At 43.6% G+C, this 23413-nt stretch overlaps 1 protein-coding gene across 1 annotated transcript in view; it reads right to left on the bottom strand.

Moving 5' to 3' along the window:
• Positions 1 to 23413, bottom strand: part of LOC124613545 (mucin-17-like) — a 412749-nt gene that overhangs the window by 22178 nt on the left and 367158 nt on the right. Inside the window, exon 5 of the mRNA XM_047142257.1 lies at positions 9254 to 9380. Coding sequence (XP_046998213.1) covers positions 9254 to 9380 — 127 coding nt within the window. The remainder of the gene's footprint in view (positions 1 to 9253; positions 9381 to 23413) is intronic.

The raw sequence follows: 23413 nt of genomic DNA on the forward strand, positions 1-23413 counted from the left end.
ATTCACGTTAGATAAATCATGGAATCCGGCACTTTCAATATTGAACTTACAAAGACGTCGCTACAGTTCAGCTCCCAGTAATACATCGATCTCCCAGCACGGATCGAATGCGCAGCCACAGACGTAACTCATGCATATGTTACGTCTTTGCCGCCGATCAACATCACTGGCGCCTTGTTCATCTGTGGCCGCATGCGCAGTGGCGCGGTCCGCAAATTTAAAAGGATGGAGCGAGCGCTGGAGCGTCAGTCGTACGGCTCTCTCTGAAGATGGCTGAAAGATATACAGCCGAAATATTAGAAGAAGAAGCAGAATTTATGCGGCTGCATTCCCGAAACTTAATGGAGCAATTTCCTTCTACGCTTATTGTTTGGAGACGAGGCAACATTCCATTTAAATGGAAAGGTGAACCGTCACAACGTGAGAATGTGGGGTACGGAACAACAAAGTGAAGTTGTACAACACGAGTGGGACTCACCAAAATTTAATGTGTTTCGTGCAGTTTCGCTGGAAAAGGTGTGTGGTCCATTTCTCTTAGCCGAGAACACTGTTACAGGAAGCACATATCTCGAAACGCTTGAGAACTTTCTTTTCCCACAGTTGGAGACTGATTCGAAGGACTTCATTTACCAATAGGGTGGACTACCGCCACACTGTCATCTGGAAGTGCGAGAATTTTTCAATCAAAAAATTACTGAGCGATGGATCGGTCGCACTGTACGAGATGAATCGTGGTCGTGCGGTAGCGTTCTCGCTTCCCACGCCCGGGTTCCCGGGTTCGATTCCCGGCGGGGTCAGGGATTTTCTCTGCCTCGTGATGGCTGGGTGTTGTGTGCTGTCCTTAGGTTATTTCGGTTTAAGTAGTTCTAAGTTCTAGGGGACTGATGACCATAGATGTTAAGTCCCATAGTGCTCAGAGCCATTTGAACCATTTTTTTACGAGATGAATCAGCCTTACATTACTGGCCTCCAATGTCACCGGACATGTCTGTGCGTGATTATTTCTTGTGGGGCTTTATAAGAGATTCTGTTTGTGTACCTCTGTTACCAACAACAACGAATGAAGTGAGACATCGCACAACAGCATCTGTGGAAGCTTTAATTGAAGACATGCTCGCTGCAGTGTGGGAACAGTTTGAATACTGCATAGACATATGCCGTGCATTTCAAGGGGGGCATACTGAACACCTATGAAAAGGTACGAAAAAAAGCTTTTAGAGTTTCCCGATCATCAAAAAATTAAATTCACTGTATACGTTTATTATTAGTTTAAGAAATATATACGTGCCAAATCATATGATTCTTTTTGAAACAACCTGTACCATGAAGCAGTTGAAATACAGTACTCAAAAAAAAAAAAAACCTTTCAAGAAATCGGCAAAAGATTTTTGGAATCTGTTATCTTCTAACAACAATGGAAAGGAACGCACTTAGCAATCAGACCCGGTGTCCCATTCCTAAAATTTCAGTGGCCAGCCGTTAATCTGCAAATGAAAGCTACAATTTAAACCAGAATGACATTTCCAGTCTGCAGCGGCTTGTGCAGTGTAACGAAATTTCAACTGGGATTGAAACTCCGTACCGCACAAAACTCGAATCTCACCCTTCGCCTTTCTCGGTAACGCTCTTCGGCGCCACAAAAACCAACAACTGGCTGTAATACGTCGCCAGGTCACACGATCCGTCCGGAGATGCAAGTGTAAAAGCGCCGTATTAGACGGCTTAATTGCAATATGCATGGTTTATACAGTTTTATGACAGGTTTATTTGGTTGCTTAGATCACGGCAACCCAGAAGACCGACGTGTCTTAGGGAGTAGCGAAACACCCCTAGATTTGGGACGCTAGCTAGGAGTAGGACAAGAGCTGAACAATGGCGTACTTGCTTACTTGTTGCACAAGTGTATAAATCCGCGGAAGTGTCTATGGCCATCATAATCCAATGCGAGAACTACACCTGCTGGCTGATGTATCGCGGCTGCAAGAACGATATAGAGAAACTGAAAAGAAGTTATATCAACTGACTGCTAGTTCTGGCCGGCCACGGTGGCCGTTCGGTTCTAGGCGCTCCAGTTCGGAACCGCGCTGCTGCTATGGTCGCAGGTTCGAATCCTGCCTCGGGCATGGATGTGTGTGATGTCCTTAGGTTTAAGTAGTTCTAAGTCTAGGGGACTAATGACCTCAGATGTTGAATCCCATAGTGCTCAGAGCCATTTGAACCATTTTTTGCTAGTTCTGTAAATATATTTATCATAAATATAAAAAATTGTTCAAATGGGTCTGAGCACTATGGGACTTAACATCTATGGTCATCAGTCCCCTAGAACTTAGAACTACTTAAACCTAACTAAGGACAGCACACAACACCCAGTCATCACGAGGCAGAGAAATTCCCTGACCCCGCCGGGAATCGAACCCGGGCGCAGGAAGTGAGAACGCTACCGCACGACCACGAGCTGCGAACTATCAGAAATATACATGAAGACGAGTACCGGCTCGCTCTACGATGATCACACCACCTTTGGGACTAACACTGTGCGCTAATTTAAAAAAAAATACAACTACTTACGAAGCGACGGTAGGTACCATTAAATTTGCTATTGCGAACGGCTGCAGAGCCAACGACCTTGCCCCAGTGGTAACACTGGTTCCCGTCCCAGTTAATCGCTATTGGACTCGGCTAGCACTTGAATGGGTGACCATCCGGTCTGCAGAGCGCTGCTGACAAGAGGGGTGCACTAAGCCCTTGTGATGTAAACTGAGGAGCTAATTGAATGAGAAGCAGCGGCTCCGGTGTTATAAATTGACATACGGCCAGGAGAGCGGTATGCTGACCACATGACCCTCCGTATCTGCATCCAGTAGCGCCTGTGGCTTGAGGATGACACGGCAGCTGCTCAGTACCGTTGGGCCTTAATGGCCTGCTCGGGCGGAGTTTAGTTTTAGTGATGGCTCTCATACGTAAGGACCAGACATGAAACCACGCAAGGAAATTGAAGGTAAAACATAAAGTTACAATAAAATGAACACCCCTAGCTGCATACAGGCGTTGATACATATCAACGGGGACAGGTGAAAATGTGTGCCCCGACCGGGACTCGAACCCGGGATCTTCTGTTTACATGGCAGACGCTCTATCCATCTTTCATTTTTTTTTCTCGGTATTGTACGTTTTGGTCGCACGGACATCACAAGACATCCGTTTGAGTTGATCGTTGATTCCTTTACTCAGGTTTTTTTTTTTTCCGTGCCGGCGTCCATCTGAGCCACCGAGGACACAGAGGATTGTGCGACTGCAAGGACTTTTATCTCTGGCACGCCTCCCGTGAGACCCACATTCCCAACTTATTGTCCCGCACTACAGGGTTATTACAAATGATTGAAGCGATTTCACAGCTCTACAATAACTTTATTATTTGAGATATTTTCACAATGCTTTGCACACACATACAAAAACTCAAAAAGTTTTTTTAGGCATTCACAAATGTTCGATATGTGCCCCTTTAGTGATTCAGCAGACATCAAGCCGATAATCAAGTTCCTCCCACACTCGGCGCAGCATGTCCCCCCATCAATGAGTTCGAAAGCATTGTTGATGCGAGCTCGCAGTTCTGGCACGTTTCTTGGTAGAGGAGGTTTAAACACTGAATCTTTCACATCACTATGCGTGAAACTTGCCCGCACGCGTTCAACCGTTTCTTCGCTCACTGCAGGCCGACCCGTTGATTTCCCCTTACAGAGGCATCCAGAAGCTTTAAACTGCGCATACCATCGCCGAATGGAGTTAGCAGTTGGTGGATCTTTGTTGAACTTCGTCCTGAAGTGTCGTTGCACTGTTATGACTGACTGATGTGAGTGCATTTCAAGCACGACATACGCTTTCTCGGCTCCTGTCGCCATTTTGTCTCACTGCGCTCTCGAGCGCTCTGGCGGCAGGAACCTGAAGTGCGGCTACAGCCGAACAAAACTTTATGAGTTTTTCTACGTATCTGTAGTGTGTCGTGACCATATGTCATTGAATGGAGCTACAGTGAATTTATGAAATCGCTTCAATCATTTGTAATAGCCCTGTATATTCGTAGTGTCCCTGCCCATTATACCCATTACCAGTACTGATGCTCGCTTCGTCGTCTTGTGGTCATCTTAGTTATCAAGCCTTCTGCAGCGAGGCGGCCTTGTGGCAGTATATCGAATCAGTGTGAAACACGGACCATAGTTGGAGAAGCAGACGTCAAATGTAAATATTGCAACAAGCTCTGTCATCATTCACAGCTGCCGTGACTGCACCAGCACCTCAGTGAATGTCCGATATGTCCACAATATGTTAAACGCATGGTTTCCTCGCAACCTAACTCAAAAAAGGAAAAGAGGCAATCGCAAACAGAAGTGTAAAGACGTAACGTGGAGCCTGCGCCTTCTACACCAGCGAGCACGTCGTGATCTGCAGAGGAATCTAAGCTGACTGATATATCGTTGTTTAAACCATCGTCTGTCTTTCCATCTGTAAATGTCATAGACGAAGAAGTTGACGAAAGTATTGCCTGAGCAACATAGGCAACAGTTGTGCCGCTTTCACTAATATAATACAAATACTGGCGACATTCCCACCGGAAGGAACAATCTAATTGTGAGATATCTTTGCTTGATGCACTTGAATGAGACCTTTCAGACGTTGACTACCGACACGTGCAGGCAGAAAATTTAGAAGTCACATTCGTTCCCATTAATTGGGGATGGCTAGACGGAGGTTGCGGGCCACAGTCCGGTGAATTATAACCACTTCAAATCCAGTATTGCACAGCTCTTGCACATGTCTCCATCGAACTAGTGGTGAGGTCCGTGCACTATGCAACCTTTGTGAACTTCGGCCTCCCGGATTTTAATTGTACCACCAACATCAGCTGCAGGAGGAAGCAAATGATACGGGCATGGTTGGATTTAAACAAAAGTCCGAAACAGGTTAGCTCCAATCTCTATTCATATTCTGACGAAATGCCAGTATATTTTGTTTGCTACTATTATGGCTTCTTGTCCGAGTGTAAAGCTGTTGTCCGGATTAAAGTAAACCAACAATTTAAATAATACTTTTCTATTTACGACAACTACTTCACAAAACTAGAAAACCTGAGCCTAAAATATAGAACATAAACTCCAGGAATTATTTCTTGTTTACGATATTACATTTTCTCCAGTTTGTACAGATGTTCCATTTAAATCCTTTACTAAACGATTTTACTCATTTTCTTTGTTTGTTTTAAAACGATCTTACTGAATCGTTTTAAACCATCGGCGCATCTCTAGCGCGAGCAAATCGCAGTAACTGATCGCTGATCGCTCGTATTCCTAAACAGTCTGATGAAACTCATGCAAACAGTCGGTCATGTTCGCCGGTATGGTTAATGGCTGCGAGACTTTGGTCTAGTTATTAAGAGTGGTTGCACTGTTTTGGTTAATTTCACTATGCCCACGTGCAGTAAGGACATAAAAATTGAAGTTTAAGGCGGCGTTTCTTATATTAACAAGGGATACGAAGTTAAAAGCATTGATGCTCTTAGATTTTGCAGTGAGCAGGTTTTTGAAAGTGTTATTGTGGAAGTATAAATTCACGGGAAATTCATAGTAATACCAGCAGCTGATTTTGAGTTATTTCTGAAATAATTATTCGCGTTATTAAAATATCTCATTTCTAAACTGAATGATGTAATATTAAGTGGGCATTGTGATATAAAAGTTTAGGGCGTACCTATTCTATCGCTGTCATATCATATAATATATCTCCCCCTCACACAATTTGCAGCAACAGTTATGAAAACCAACCGTACTGCCACTGACAGTCACATCTAGATTGAGAAGCCATATTCTAAGGCGTCAGCGATTTATCACCCGTGTGTGAGGATCTTTACAAACAAAGCAACTCGAATAATCGTCATGATCCACCTTAAGACTTTATCACGGGGATGAATGGAACTGTAGGGTACGTGGAAAAAAAAAGAAAAAAAGAAATAGATGACCGATAAGCAATATTTCGTAGCATTAACACCAGCACGTTATTAATTTTTTATTAAGCGTAATTTTAAGCGCACAAACTCTATAACCCACTTTCCACTCGTGTAATTCATACAAGTTACGGATATTACCTGCGATTTCCACGCTTTTGTATCTTTTAGAACTATTTAGTCACTTCGCATCTTCGAACGCTAGATAAGCGAAAATACCGAGTGAGAAACTGAACCCGGAAGACCAGGGCCTCGCTGGTACCTGACATTTGTGGGTGATCGCAGGATCTGGCTCATGGCAGTCGGCCTAAGCATTGTCTGCGGTGCCAGAGCATACCGCACTGCAGGCAGCCCACAGCGCACGCACGCCAGTGGAACGCGCTATTCTGGTTAATTACACTGTCAGGTGTCGATCTAAAGGGTTGAATGAATCAGCAGCCAAAAAATACACACTAGTGCCACCGTTCGAATCCAATCTTCTGCCGTGAAAATTACGCTAGTCCTGGTAGTAAATGAAATGGTTCAAATGTCTCTAAGCACTATGGGACTTACCACCTGAGGTCATCAGTCCCCTTGACTTAGAACTACGAAAACCTAACTAACCTAAGGACATCACACACATCCATGCTCGAGGCAGGATTCGAGCCTGCGAAGCCGGCGTGTGTGGCCGAGCAGTTCTAGGCGCTTCAGTCTGGAACCGCGTGACCGCTACGGTCGCAGGTTCGAATCCTGCCTCGGGCATGGATGTGTGTCATGTCCTTAGGTTGGTTAGGTTTAAGTAGTTCTAAGTTCTAGGGGACTGATGGCCATAGATGTTAAGTCCCATAGTGCTCAGAGCCATTTGAGCCATTTTTTCGAGCCTGCGATCGTAGCAGCCGCGTGATACCGGACTAAAGCGCCTAGAAGCGCTCGACCACAGCGGCCGGCAAGGTAGTAAATCAACGACTCTTTGTTCCGCTGTACACTATGCGAGAACGGTACTGTTGGGTATGACATTGGGACTACTAAAAGCAAATACAGCGCAGAAATACATCGTCTGTGAGGAAACAACATCTGGAAAACAAGCATTCTGAAATCATCTTCATTAGGAGTCCAAAGAGAAGGCGGACTGGTTTTTCAGTAGAATAACAAATCAGTTTGCAGCAAGATACTCGTACTGCAAGGGTAAAAAATTGTTTATCTGCAACTAATATTATAAAAATAAACAAAATATGTGTGTTGGATGAAGCACGGTCAAAGATCATAGAAAAGGTATGAATGCATTTGAAAAGTGGCAGTGCGTTATAAATTAATCAAATCAGTACTACGAAGGATCGCTCAGAATGATATTAGATGCGCCAATCCGTCGTGTTCAAAAGGAGTTATCTGTAACTGTTATGTCAAGGTGATAACTGCAGAAGATGTTTCTACCACTTTCTGAAAATTAAACACGCTAAAATGCGTGAGAAAAATAATCAATCAATCAGATCTTAAAAGTAGCAAATGGAAATACAAAATTCATTATAAAAATAAGATACACATCCAAATACAGAGTGAGATAATTCAACAGAAAAATATATAAAAATCAATAAACTGATCTGTACTAGAGAAACTACGTCTCTACACAAATGGATGCTCAAGAGTAAACTGCAAGATGAACAGATTAGTGAAAGTGAAAAATCAAAAGTTATGTAATGTTGGTAACACTAATAAGAGGTTGGAAAGTGATAATCAATCAAAATATTTACAATTATATGGAGAGACTGTCAAGTACTGTGACAAAATTAGGCTACTCTTCATTATATATAGTTCTATAGATATACTACAGATTAAATTTACGCAAAACTATTGAGATAGCTCTCAGAGAATAAATTACCAACATCGTGTGTCAGAGTGATAAAAAATAATATTGAAAAAAATAGAATGAAAAAGAATCTCGAGTGTTTGGAATAATGACATTAAGGAAAACTTGGTAGTAAGCAAAGACAAATAAAACTGTGTTAGTAATACAGAAGGAAGAAAGTAAAAATTAGAAGATAAAATGAAAGAATGCCGTGAACAGTAAAGGGCTGAAGAGCTGATAATGAAGAAACCAAAACTGTGTTGGTAAAAATAATACTACGCACAATGGAAAAATAAAAAAAATTACCTAGCGGAAGAAGAAATTTATCAATAGCGCTTTATTACTGAGTAGGGAAAGTATCGTTTAAATATAGTAAAGTCAAATAAGACCATGCTTTAGAAAGTAAATGGTCTCTAAGGTGCAAAAATTGCTGAAGAAATGGTTCAAATGGCTCTGAGCACTATGGGACTTAACATCTGAGGTCATCAGTCCCCTAGAACTTAGAACTACTTAAACCTAACTAACGTAAGGACATCACACACATCCATGCCCGAGGCAGGATTCGAACCTGCGACCGTAGCAGTCCCGCGGTTCCGGACTGCAGCGCCTAGAGCCGCACGGCCACCGCTGCCGGAAATTGTTGAAGAGACTTAACTCCAATACCAATAGAGAAATATGGGCACTTATGATAGAAAATTAATGCCCAGTTAAGCAACACTGGTATTCTTTCTCATTTTACAACAATGAAATATTTTGGTCCCACCAAAATCAGAATAGGCCAAGGAAAAAGATATAGCATGTTGAAACAATGATGTGCTGCAGTGATTGGTCTCTAGGACTAACTCTGGGCTGAAAATCTGTTACATTCAGCGAATTTAGTGTGAAGTAACGACAAAGCCTTTCCAACTGAAGTTAACAACAACAGGGGAAGAGATTCTATTCAGGTAATGTAGTCAGAGATTCTAGATGCACGTATTACTGAGGATAAGCGAACTTACTTCCAAGCTTCAACTGAAATATAGAGGACAGCCACAAAAAGTTCACTCCTATTCAAGAAATTATGTCGAACGATGGTTTTTACCCTGGAAGGAAGCATTCAAATCAGTTAGCGAAGTTGGACGCATTTTGTCCTCCACAGAAGCTAATCTTCTTGAGAATATAATATTCATCTTGCATTGATTAGTGGAAAAGAGGGCAAAGCATCGGGTTTAACTTCAAGGTACCAAGTGAACCGCACAGGTGACTGATGAGATCATTTTGGTAAGGAATTTAGATGAACCATGCTCACTTGGCGTCAGTTATGTGTATACCAGGAATGGATACTGTGATAAAGGTCTATTTTGGATACTGTGGTATAGGTATATTTTGAGAATACGACAGAGAAAGATTGGTCACCAGTTATGTGCGTCGGACGACGTCTGTTCGTACTGACTCACCAGCTGTGGCGGCACCAGGTGACGGTGCCTGCGTGCTGCGCATGCGCTGGACGTGGCGGCGCGTCAGGAATCCGCGCACGCCCGCCTGGATCTTGGTGGCAGCACTGTCCACTGACGACGAGGACACCTGCAACACACGCGTCACATGACACACCCTCGAAAATAACAAGAAGTTCTAGAAATTACTAGCTATGTTTCACACAGGATATTTTTCAGTTACTGGCATGAAGGCCCGCCCATCTGAATAAGCTTGCGATAGTAACGCCTGCAGAAAACATTACAACCAGAAAAAGGTGTATTGTATTGTATTGTATGGAGCTAGGGACCTATAAACATCGGAGAAGCTTCGTCCCCGCCGTAGCCCGCAGTGGTACAAAACTACACAAGAGGCTAAGCAGTCCACTCACCCCAGGGTTATTGTGCAGTTCGGCCCCCAGTGGAGCCCCGCGGGAACGTCTCACACCAGATAGTATAACCCCAATGTTTGAGTGGTAGAGTAATTATGGTGTACGCGTACGTGAAGAAAGTGTTTGCGCAGCAATCGCCGACATAGTGTAACTGAGGCGGAATATGGGGGACCAGCCCGCATTCACCGAGGCAGATGGAAGACCGGCTTAAAAACCATCTACAGGCTGGCTGGCACACCGGTTCTCGACATTAATCCGTCGGGAGGATTCGTGCCGGGGACCAGGCGCTCTTTTCCGCGCGGAAAGCAGTGCGTTGGACCGCACGCCTAACCGGGCGGACAGGAAAAGTTGACTATTCGCAGTTTGAATGTACTTCCTGTCAATTGCAAATCCGACACTGTCCGTGAGTCCACAGGCAGGACCTGCAAACCACAGGAAGTTAACTAAGGCTATACAGAAAGGGACGGACCCTACAAATAAGGAAAAAAAGACGGGAAACAGTAAGAGTTGACATCAACGTTCTCCTGATATCACATCACTGGATGTTTCTCTGTGGGGTGTTCACCAATGCAGTATGGGATCTTCAAGAGCTCCTACGTGGATTGTGGAAGCCATCGGTGCCGTCCCTCCGGACACGTTGCAGCGGACCTGGATGGAAACTGAAAACAGACTAGACGTCCTTAGCGCCACCGCAAGGACTTATATGGTAGTGTTTTCATTTTATGTAATTTTCTTTGAAAACGTATCTAGACATACAATTTACAATTTATTTTTGGGAAGGAAATAAAATTATTTCATTTGATTTTGTATTGACAGCAAACTGAAAATGGGGATATTTCGACAGACATCCTGTACTTCTGAAATTTTAGGACAAATGATTATGAAATGCTCTGTTTCTCTGAACTGCAGTGTCTCAGAAATTATGCTAGTGTAGTCTACAAAGGGATAGTGAAACAAGTTATTATCACATGAAAACGTTTTATTGTAATCAAACGGAATTTTATTGTTAAAACTGTATGCTTCTGTAGCACGCTAAAAGTGTGGGAGAGAATGATTATGAAATGCTGCATTTCTCTGAACTACTGCTTCTTACAGCCAAATCTCCAGATGTCAGACACTCAGATGGGGACCAAACGTTGTATGGTGATAATCAACCAAAACTCCGATTTAGTTCGTACTAGGTGCTGTTGTCCAGCAAAACGGGCATAAACGTTCATTATAAGTAACGCAAGAACTACAGGGCACAGGAAATTCGTCTCTGTGAGCTATGCCATCTGTGGTTTTCGTGGGTGAGTTGCTAGAGCGCTAGCTCCTTGTACGAAGGTTCCGATGTTCAAATCCCAATTATGGTAATTTTTTCCGTATTGTGTGTGAAAGTGGTATATGGGACAATATTTTCCTGACATGTAAAAGGACTGTTTGGAATTTACAGCATTGTCTTCTTGGCAGTCTGCTTCCGCTTTGTTTCTTTGAAAGCAGTAAATCAGTAGAGTAGATATGTAATTTCACAGAATATACAATCAGAACAGAAAAATACAGAACTAATTGCATCACACGTACGGATGTAATAATAATAATAATAATAATAATAATAATAATAATACACATAATAAAACTAACGTTACTAAACACAAACAAAATAATACATCTAACGTACGGGGCACTGCCATCTGCAGTCACTTTTTGTTGGTATTATTATTATTATTATTATTATTATTACTATTAGTAGTTCCGCACTTGCGATGCAGTTATTTGTTTATTCTATTGTCCAACTGTTTATGTTTACTCTGTGAAACTACAGATGCACTAGCTGCTTCATCACGAGTGGTGTCTGTTCTGTCGCACATGTCCGACTTAACATCACACTTATCTATACAAATGTACTCTATAGATTTCCTACGGTAACGAAGCGAGAGCAGACTACCAAAAGAACATTTCTACAAAAATTCCGAAAAGTCTTCTTACATGTCAGGAATATGCTGTCCCACATAACACTTTATCACATAATGCGCAGTAAAAAAATTTCGTTTATTGGATTTGAACACCGGACCCTTTCTGTAGCGATCTAGGGCTCTACCAACTCACCGACGGAAACCTCAAACAATATAAATCACAGATAAGCTTCTCCTGTGTTCTGGTATTGCTTTTAATTAACGTTTACGCCCGTTCTGCACGACAACAGCACATAGCACGAACTAAATCGGAGTTTTGGTTGATACTCTATCAGCATACAACGTTTGGTCCAGACCGGAGTATCTGACATCTGGAGGAATGGGTGTCAGAAGCCATACTAATGCATTGGTCAAAGGGATAATCTAAACAAGTTATTATTATATGGAAACGTCTTCTATATTTTGTTGTAACTAAACAGCTTGTTGTTGTTGTTGTGGTCTTCAGTCCTGAGACTGGTTTGATGCAGATCTCCATGCTACTCTATCCTGTGCAAGCTTCTTCATCTCCCAGTACCTACTGCAACCTACATCCGTCTGAATCTGCTTAGTGTATTCATCTCTTGGTCTCCCTCTACGATTTTTACCATCCACGCTGCCCTCCAATACTAAATTGATGATCCCTTGATGCCTCAGAACATGTCCTACTAACCGATCCCTTCTTCTAGTCAAGTTGTGCCACAAACTTCTCTTCTCCCCAATCCTATTCAATACTTCCTCATTAGTTATGTGATCTACCCTTCTAATCTTCACCATTCTTCTGTAGCACCACATTTCGAAAGCTTCTATTCTCTTCTTGTCCAAACAATTTATCGTCCATGTTTCACTTCCATACATGGCTACGCTCCATACAAATACTTTCAGAAATGACTTCCTGACACTTAAATCTATACTCGATGTTAACAAATTTCTCTTCTTCAGAAACACTTTCCTTGCCATTGCCAGTCTACATTTTATATCCACTCTACTTCGACCATCATCAGTTATTTTGCTCCCCAAATAGCAAAACTCCTTTACTACTTTAAGTGTGTCATTTCCTAATCTAATTCCCTCAGCATCACCCGACTTAAATCCACTACATTCCATTATCCTCGTTTTGCTTTTGTTGATGTTCATCTTATGTCCTCCTTTCAAGACACTGTCCATTCCATTCAACTGCTCTTCCAAGTCCTTTGCTGTCTCTGACAGAATTACAATGTCATCGGCGAACCTCAAAGTTTTTATTTCTTCTCCATGGATTTTAATACCTACTCCGAATTTTTCTTTTGTTTCCTTTACTGCTTGCTCAATATACAGATTGAATAACATCGGGGAGAGGCTACAACCCTGTCTTACTCCCCTCCCAACCACTGCTTCCTTTTCATGTCCCCCGACTCTTATAACTGCCATCTGGTTTCTGTACAAATTGTAAATAGCCTTTCGCTCCCTGTATTTTACCCCGGCCACCTTTAGAATTTGAAAGGGAGTATTCCAGTCAACATTGTCAAAAGCTTTCTCCAAGTCTCCAAATGCTAGAAATGTAGGTTTGCCTTTCCTTAATCTTTCTTCTAAGATAAGTCGTAAGGTCAGTATTGCCTCACATGTTTCAGTATTTCTACGGAATCCAAACTGCTCTTCCCCGAGGTCGGCTTCTACTAATTTTTCCATTCGTCTGTAAAGAATTCGTGTTAGTATTTTGCAGCTGTGGCTTATTAAACTGATAGTTCGGTAATTTTCACATCTGTCAACACCTGCTTTCTTTGGGATTGGAATTATTATATTCTTCTTGAAGTCTGTGGGTATTTCGCCTGTTTCCTACATCTTGCTCACCAGATGGTAGAGTTTTGTCAGGACTGGCTCTCCCAAGGCCGTCAGTAGTTCCAATGAAATGTTGTGTACTCCGGGGGCCTTGTTTCGACTCAGGTCTTTCAGTGCTCTATCAAACTCTTCACACAGTATCGTATCTCCCATTTCATCTTCATCTACATCCTCTTCCATTTCCATAATATTGTCCTTAAGTACATCGCCCTTGTATAGACCCTCTATATACTCCTTCCACCTTTCTGCTTTCCGTTCTTTGCTTAGAACTGAGTTTCCATCTGAGCTCTTGATGTTCATACAAGTGGTTCTCTTATCTCCAAAGGTCTCTTTAATTTTCCTGTAGGCAGTATCTATCTTACCCCTAGTGAGATAACCCTCTACATCCTTACATTTGTCCTCTAGCCATCCCTGCTTAGCCATTTTGCACTTCCTATCGATTTCATTTTTGAGACGTTTGTATTTCTTTTTCCCTGCTTCATTTACTGCATTTTTATATTTTCTCCTTTCATCAATTAAATTCAATATTTCTTCTGTTACCCAAGGATTTCTATTAGCCCTCGTCTTTTTACCTACTTGATCCTCTGCTGCCTTCACTACTTCATCCCCCAGAGCTACCCATTCTTCTTCTACTGTATTTCTTTCCCCCATTCCTGTCAATTGTTCCCTTATGCTCTTCCTGAAACTCTGTACAACCTCTGGTTCTTTCAGTTTATCCAGGTCCCATCTTCTTAAATTCCCACCTTTTTGCAGTTTCTTCAGTTTTAATCTACAGGTCATAACCAATAGATTGTGGTCAGAGTCCACATCTGCCCCTGGAAATGTCTTACAATTTAAAACCTGGTTCCTAAATCTCTGTCTTACCATTATATAATCTATCTGATACCTTTTAGTATCTCCAGGGTTCTTCCATGTATACAACCTTCTTTCATGATTCTTAAACCAAGTGTTAGCTATGATTAAGTTGTGCTCTGTGCAAAATTCTACCAGGCGGCTTCCTCTTTCATTTCTTAGCCCCAATCCATATTCACCTACTATGTTTCCTTCTCTCCCTTTTCCTACACTCGAATTCCAGTCACCCATGACTATTAAATTTTCGTCTCCCTGCACTACCTGAATAATTTCTTTTATCTCGTCATACATTTCATCAATTTCTTCATCATCTGCAGAGCTAGTTGGCATATAAACTTGTACTACTGTAGTAGGCATGGGCTTTGTGTCTATCTTGGCCACAATAATGCGTTCACTATGCTGTTTGTAGTAGCTAACCCGCACTCCTATTTTTTTATTCGTTATTAAACCTACTCCTGCATTACCCCTATTTGATTTTGTATTTATAACCCTGTAATCACGTGACCAAAAGTCTTGCTCCTCCTGCCACCGAACTTCACTAATTCCCACTATATCTAACTTTAACCTATCCATTTCCCTTTTTAAATTTCCTAACCTACCTGCCCGATTAAGGGATCTGACATTCCACGCACCGATCCGTAGAACGCCAGTTTTCTTTCTCCTGATAACGACATCCTCTTGAGTAGTCCCCGCCCGGACTAAACAGCTTAGTATTTTTAAAAGTGTCTTCATCAGTAGTACGTAATATATGTGGGAGGGCGGAAGAGACAGTAACAATGTGTGACACACCTCCCCCAGCCACCCCCACCCCTCTCAAGAACCGCACCCTGGGTCCGCGCCTGTCGGCACTGTAGTCAGTTGACGATAATGATCATTTTGGAGGCCCTGTGAGGAGGGCAGCATGGGCTTTAGCGCCGGGTCTAACGTTCTGTGAGACAAGTGTGTTTACAAGCTGATAAGACGATTTAGAAGACGAAATGTGTGCTAAGAAACAAGTTAAAACGGTGAACGTCTTCGGATTTCCTACAAATCTATCGTTTTGCCCCCTACTGTTAATCTTTGTACCCTGTTGAGCTAAAACCTAAACCTGCAATCTGCCTTCCTAACAGCAAAAAATGTTTGGTTGTTCCACCCTAAGACGTTCAATATACGGCACGATATTTAACAGGCCCCAGTCGATGGCTTAACAAATAATATCGGATCTTGTAGTCTCTCTGTGAGCACTGCATGCTGAGGATTAACTGCTAGTTTATGTGGCTGCAAAAAATCTGTATATTACAACATTTTTTCTAATAATGAAACCATTATCTGTTGACGTTACCTACTAGGTCATTCACGAATATCCTGAATAGTTACTGTTCCATGAAGTTTCACTTCTCATGGCGTCTGCGCATTGAGGACAACGTATTGAGATCTGTTTCCTAACAAGTCTTCAGTTCAATCGCAGCATCACCATATTTTCTGTTCGCTAATTATCATGCGGAACGGTACAGAACGCTTTCCGGATGCCGACAACTGTAAACCTTTCCTCCCTCCGCCATCAATATCTCAAGGAACATGGCGAATTGAGTGTCACAGTGTTAATGAATATACAGAGTGACCCAGTCATCCAAAAACAAATGCGTCATAAATCAAATAATTAACAGACTGGTAAATCTTTTCCTGGCTGATTACTATGTCGTTGTTGTTGTTGTTGTTGTTGTTGTTGTCTTCAGTCCTGAGACTGGTTTGATGCAGCTCTCCATGCTACTCTATCCTGTGCAAGTTTCTTCATCTCCCAGTACCTACTGCAGCCTACATCCGTCTGAATCTGCTCAGCGTATTCATCTCTTGGTCTCCCTCTACGATTTTTACCCTCCACGCTGTCCTCCAGTACCAAATTGGTGATCCCTTGATGCCTCAGAACATGTCCTACTAACCGATCCCTTCTTCTAGTCAAGTTGTGCCACAAACTGCTCTTCTCCCCATTTCTGTTCAATACCTCCTCATTAGTTATGTGATCTACCCATCTAATCTTCAGCATTCTTCTGTAGCACCACATTTCAAAAGCTTCTATTCTTTTCTTGTCCAAACTATTTATCGTCCATGCTTCACTTCCATACATGGCTACACTCCATACAAATACTTTCAGAAATGACTTCCTGACACTTAAATCTATACTCGATGTTAACAAATTTCTCTTCTTCAGAAACACTTTCCTTGCCATTGCCAGTCTACATTTTATATCCTCTCTACTTCGACCATCATCAGTTATTTTGCTCCCCAAATAGCAAAACTCCTTTACTACATTAAGTGTCTCATTTCCTAATCTAATTCCCTCAGCAACACCCGACCTAATTCGACTACATTCCGTTATCCTCGTTTTGCTTTTGTTGATGCTCATCTTATACCCTCCTTTCAAGATACTGTCCATTCCGTTCAACTGCTCTTCCAAGTTCTTTGCTGTCTCTGACAGAATTACAATGTCATCGGCAAACCTCAAAGTTTTTATTTCTCCTCCATGGATTTTAATACCTACTCCGAATTTTTCTTTTGTTTCCTTTACTGCTTGCTCAATATACAGATTGAATAGCATCGGGGAGAGCCTACAACCCTGTCTCACTCCCTTCCCAACCACTGCTTCCCTTTCATGCCCCTCGACTCTTATAACTGCCATCTGGTTTCTGTACAAATTGTAAATAGCCTTTCGCTCCCTGTATTTTACCCCTGCCACCTTCAGAATTTGAAAGAGAGTATTCCAGTCAACATTATCAAACGCTTTCTCTAAGTCTACAAATGTTAGAAATGTAGGTTTGCCTTTCCTTAATCTAGCTTCTAAGATAAGTCGTAGGGTCAGTATTGCCTCACGTGTTCCAACATTTCTACGGAATCCAAACTGATCTTCCCCGAGGCCAGCTTCTACCAGTTTTTCCATTCGTCTGTAAAGAATTCGTGTTAGTATTTTGCAGCTGTGACTTATTTCACATCTGTCAACACCTGCTTTCTTTGGGATTGGAATTACTACATTCTTCTTGAAGTCTGAGGGAATTTCGCCTGTCTCATACATCTTACTCACCAGATAGTAGAGTTTTGTTAGGCCTGGCTCCCCCAAGGCTGTCAGTAGTTCTAATGGAATGTTGTCTACTCCCGGGGCTTTGTTTCGACTTAGGTCTTTCAGTGCTCTGTCAAACTCTTCACGCAGTATCATATCTCCCATTTCATCTTCATCTACCTTCTCTTCCATTTCCATAATATTGTCTTCAAGAACATCGCCCCTGTATAGACCCTCTATATACTCCTTCCACCTTTCTGCTTTCCCTTCTTTGCTTAGAACTGGGTTTCCATCTGAGCTCTTGATATTCATGCAAGTGGTTCTCTTTTCTCCAAAGGTCTCTTTAATTTTCCTGTAGGCAGTATCTATCTTACCCCTAGTGAGATAAGCCTCTACATCTTACATTTGTCCTCTAGCCATCCCTGCTTAGCCATTTTGCACTTCCTGTCGATTCTATTTTTGAGACGTTTGTACTCCTTTTTGCCTGCTTCACTTACTGCATTTTTGTATTTTCTCCTTTCATCAAGTAAATTCAGTATCTCTTCTGTTACCCAAGGATTTCTACTAGCCCTCGTCTTTTTACCTACTTGATCCTCTGCTGCCTTCATTATTTCATTCCTCAAAGCTACCCATTCTTCTTCTACTGTATTTCTTTCCCCTGATTACTATACTGCAAACTATTCAATCATGCATTACATTGAATCTATCTCTGGAAATCTTAGGCAGCAGTTTACGTATCATAAAAAATAACAAAAGCATGCACTACACTCATCTATCTTTCAGTTAAACTACGTCATGTCCACATTTAACATAAGAGTAACTGTTTTATTAGAAATGCATTTTCAAAAATTCGTAAAAAATTCGTAGCTCGGTAAGCACTCTCGTTCCACATGAAACAGTCTCTTACGAAGATGGAGTTACTAGTTCTCTAGTGCGGTGTTAACTGTTGCTGTTCTGATAGTTCAAGTGTAAAATTACAGATCAGCTGATGGCGGAAAGAAACTGTTAAAATGTAGAAACAATCGTATAATTTAGAATATCCACGAACACTGAGGAACGACAATAACTGGTACACCCGCCTACTATTGTGTACAGCAACCACGAACACGCAGAAGTTCCGCAACACGACGTGGCATTGACTCGACTAATATCTGAAGTAGTGCTGGAGGGAATTTACATCATGAATCCTGCTGGGTTATCCACAGATCCGTAAGAGTACGTGGGGGGAGATCCCTTCTGAACAGCATGTTGCAAGACATCCCAGATATGCTCGATAATGTTCAAGTCTGGGGAGTTTGGTGGCCAGCGGAAGTATTTGACCTCAGAAGAGAGTTCCTGGAGCCAATCTGTAGCAATTCCGGACGTGTGGGGAGTCGCACTGTCCAGCTGGAATTGCCCAAGTCCGTCGGAATGCAAGTATGTGTCACCTGTCAGAGTCGTATCTAGATGTATCAGGGGACCCGTATCACTCCAACTGCACACGTTCCACACCATTACAGAGCTTCCACCAGCTTGAACATTCCCCGCTGACATGAAGGGTCAATGGATGTATGCGGTTGACTCCATACCCGTGCACGTCCAACTGCTCGATACAATTTGAAACGAGACTCGTCCGACCAGGCAACATGTTTCCTGTCATCAACAGTCCAATGTCGGTGTTGACGGGCCCAGGCGAGGCGTAAAGCTCTATGTCGTGCAGTCGTAAGGGTACACGAGTGGGCCTTCGGTTCCGAAAGCCCATCTCAATGATTTTTCGTTGAATGGATTGAACGCTGACACTTGTTGATGGCCCAGTCATGAGACCTGCAGCAATTTGCGGAAGGGTTGCACTTCTGCCACGTTGAACGATTCTCTTCAGTCATCGTTGGTCACGTCCTTGCAGGATCTTTTCCCGGCCGCCGCAATGTCGGAGATTTGATATTTTTCCTGATATTCACTGTACACTCATAAAATGGTAGTACGGTAAAATAACCATTTCATCGCTACATCGGAGATCCTGTGTCCCGTCGCTCGTGCGCCGACAATAACACGACGTTCAAACTCACTTTCATCTTGATAACCTGCCACTGTAGCAGCAGTGACCGGTCTAACAACTGCGCCAGACACTTGCTGATGATGATGTAGCGCTCACCTGCGCGGTCATCAGCGCCCGTACAAAATCCCAATTTTTTCGCAGTCCAATTTTTCTTCACAAGCCAATGTAGCCACTGACACGAATGATGATGATGACGAGGAGGACAACACAAACACCCGGTCCCCGGGCAGAGAAAATTGTGAACTCGGCCGGGAATCGAACCCGTGTCCGCGTGATCCAGAGGTAGCAACGCTAGGCTCTTTTTTCCGTAACAACGAGAAAATAACGAAAAATAGTAATATAGTAATTTATCTGAAACATTAGACAGGATATGTCTAATGTTACATGTATACAAAAACAATTATTACGGGCCACTAAGGATGCTTCGTTAATGAAAGGAAGCGAAAGCCGTATGGGATAAAAACAAACAGCTTTTAATTTAGTTGGTCTACATTTCCAAAAAGATATTAGTAATAAAGTAATAATATGGCTGCAAAGAAGGAACGACAGAAAACATCAATGTGACGGTAGTGCAATAATATGGGGAAGGAAGTACAACATTGCTCTTAAAAACAGTAATTATTCCTGGAAGATGATCTTCTTGTTTAGCACAGGTGTTAACCAACTCCAGGACGGGCATCGGTATCAACTGCGGGGTCTACCGAGTGCTCCTTTCGATGCGTACCTACCAGATGGCGTGGGTGTCAGTTCATACACACAGTGGCGAGCTGAACCAGGTCTGTGCTTGCTGATGACGTACAGCGTCATCTGCTTACGAAACTTATTTTTGTTTGTTGCCATCTGCTCTGAAGCAATCTTTGCGAACAAAAAAAAATGTTTCTCAAAGCCAAAATCAAATTTCATTTTCCTTTAAGAAGAAATTATGAGGAATAAATAAGGAAAAGTTTATATATATATATATATATATATATATATATATATATATATATATATATATAAGTCGTCGTGCGACTTGTAGTTAAAGACCAGTTCTTACAGGAGCGCGTGAAGTGTCTCCGCCTATAGCAGGCCAGCTCGTCCAAACGTGTCTTCTTGTTGCGTAGACGTGGGTTCTGGGTAGCAGATCTATTCAGTTCGGATCGGTTAATACAGTTTTCAGCTTCTCAGGGCTTGGACGTTCCAGCTACGAGGTGAGTCACCGAAGGTGCTCCGTAAGAAATTGGAAAAATATTGCTTATCAGGGCGCAGGGTCGTTCGTTGAGATAAGTCCAAGATCGTAGCATAGACTTGTCGCCAGAAGTAAAAAGATAGCGGATCGTGTGGCCACAGATCCAATTCACGTAGTGAGTTTTGGCGGAGGGGTAGAAAGTCTTATCGGGGTACAAAAGCATGTGGACGTCGATCTGAGCTGGTGTCTGTCGAGTAAGAAACGCCAAAATTCGCCGCGCAAGTGTCCAGATGTCGAACGCTGTGCCACAGTGGAACCGGTGGACATCCGTGTCATTCACTCCACAGTGGGTGCAGAGGGATGAATCGGCGAGATGGATGCGGTGCAGACGATAACGGTTAACTTGTTTGCCATTCACGGTGATGTACCACGCTGATTGAACGTCTGATTCGAGAAAACGCGCATGGATCGCCTTCCATATGTGTCGCCACACGTACTGTGGATACTTACGGTCGATGGGGTTGGACGGGCGGCACTGTTGTAACAATTCGGAGACTGTTTTCGTGAGGTACAAACGTGTAAGTGGTAAGGACCGGTAGACATAACTGAATTCCAGGAAAAATCGTTGGATGCAATAAAAGGGGGTTGGAATGGTCGATACCAGTACTGGGGCGGACAAGGAGGCCGGCGCAAAGTTGTGAAGCAGGAGGCTAGTAAGGCTCTGCGGGCAACGATGCCAAAGTTTTAGTTGGGAGCTGACGTAAAGTGCCTTGACACGAGTCGGCACGTGGATGAGTCCCACCCCGCCACGATCTCGTGGCAGTGCAAGGGATTCATATTGCACCTTGAATAACATCCCCGAGCTGACGAAGGAGCCGAAAGCCATCAACAGCCGTCGGGCCAGGAGATTTGGGACTGGTAGTACTTGAGCCTCGTGTGGTATACGGGAAGCATGATACATGTTCACGTATTGCGCGCGTTGGATAACGTCCAGAGCTCGTAGCCGGTGATCTACGAGATTTGCTCTGATTGTCTGTGGCAAGCGTCTACCATTGATAGTCGCTGAGCGGCGCAGATCTGCTGCGAAATCAAGTCAAAGACATCATATGGTGGCGGCGACACTAAGGGGGGCAACGCATCTCTCCGGCAAGCCCTCACCAATGAGCAGGACCTTGGATTTTGACACGTTTAGGCAGCTCCCCGACGCTTCGCCGCAAGTCGCCACCCATGTCAGTGCTGCTCGTACTTCATCTTCACTGCGCAGATATAGTACTATGTCGTATGCGTAGGCTGTGCAACAAAAACGGTGGCCGTGCACAGCCATACCCTCCAAACGTTGGCGCATGCCCTGGAGCAGGGGTTCCAAGGCGAAAGCATACAAAATCGTGGAAAGAGGGCAGCCTTGTCGTACAGATCGTGTGATGACCAGGGGCGGTGTGAGGCGACCATTGTACATGATTTTAGAGGTTGCACTACTCAACAGGCACATAACGACTGTGACAATATCGCCAGGAAATCCCATATGCTGAAGAACTGTCCGTAAATAGAAGTGGTCAACACGGTCGAAAGCTTGGCTAAAGTCCAGTGAAACCAAGGCGCCAGGGAGACTTTGATACTGCGCCAATGCTATCGTGTCTCTGTAACGGCAAAGGGCCGTACGGATGTTGTCGCCTCCTAGGGGAGTCTGGTCGCAGGATGTGACGTAACGTGCGACCTTCTTGAGTCACGATGCCAATAACCGTGTGAATGTTTTCATGTCGCTGTTGAGCAAAGTAATTGGTCGATAGTCCTGAACCCTCGGTTTATGTACGGGGATAATAATGCCATCTACAAAGGCTCTCGGGACCCCTGTCATCGGTGACATCAGCTCTTGTGCGATTGCCGTCCACGTGGAAGCCAACAAATAGTGAAAACTTTTATAAAATTCGATGGGTATACCACCAGGTCCAGGAGATCTGTTATCGGAACCCGCCTTGATAGCATCTACCACTTCATCTGTGGTTACGTCGTCTTGGAGGTCATGCACTGCATTCTCCGGAAGAGTGTTCGTAGTAAGCTGAGCGACTTCTGTGATCAGTGCTGCAGAATCCGGTATGGCTGCGTATAGCCCGGCAAAATGAGCATGGAGAGCACGACCGATGCTTTGTTGGGTGTCGTGCCGGCGCCCTTCCACATCAGTGAGTACTTGGATCAGAGCTCGTCGTCGTCGTTGTCGTTCCTGAAGGAGGTGGTACACCGACGGACGTTCTTGAGGGATACGATTAGAAGCTCGAGAACGGACTACAGTTCCTTCCAAGTAACGCCGCATGATCAAGGAGGTCTGTGCCTTCGTGCGATGGACCATCGACTGCCGGGCTGGCGAGAAAGGCATCGTCGCACAGTCGCGTAGTATGGTGTAGTAGAATTGCAGGGTATTAGTTTGCCACGCCTTAAATTCCTTCCCATAACTCATCAGTGTCTTCCTGAGGGTCGGACCGAGCGAGGTGGCGCAGTGGTTCGGCACTGGACTCGCATTCGGGAGGACGACGGTTCAATCCCGCGTCCGGCCATCCTGATTTAGGTTTTCCGTGATTTCCCTAAATCACTCCAGGCAAATGCCGGGATGGTTCCTCTGAAAGGGCACGGCCGACTTCCTTCCCCATCCTTCTCTAATCCGATGAGACCGATGACCACGCTGTCTGGTCTCCTTCCCCAAAACCAACCAACCAACCTGAGGGTCGGCTTTGCACAGGAGAGCCACCATGATAAGGTGGAGTCATAGGCTTCTCGACGATGGAGGCAGCGTGCCCACGCTTCTTCGACCATACGGCGACAGTCTGAGGAGGTCAGGTGAGCGACATTGAGTTTCCACAGACCACGATTATGCCACACTCGCTGTCGGGCGAGAGTGACGTCACAGAGTTACGCATCATGGTCTGAAA

The sequence above is a fragment of the Schistocerca americana genome, chromosome 4 (assembly GCF_021461395.2).
Source record: "Schistocerca americana isolate TAMUIC-IGC-003095 chromosome 4, iqSchAmer2.1, whole genome shotgun sequence".
Taxonomy (NCBI): Eukaryota; Metazoa; Arthropoda; class Insecta; order Orthoptera; family Acrididae; genus Schistocerca; species Schistocerca americana.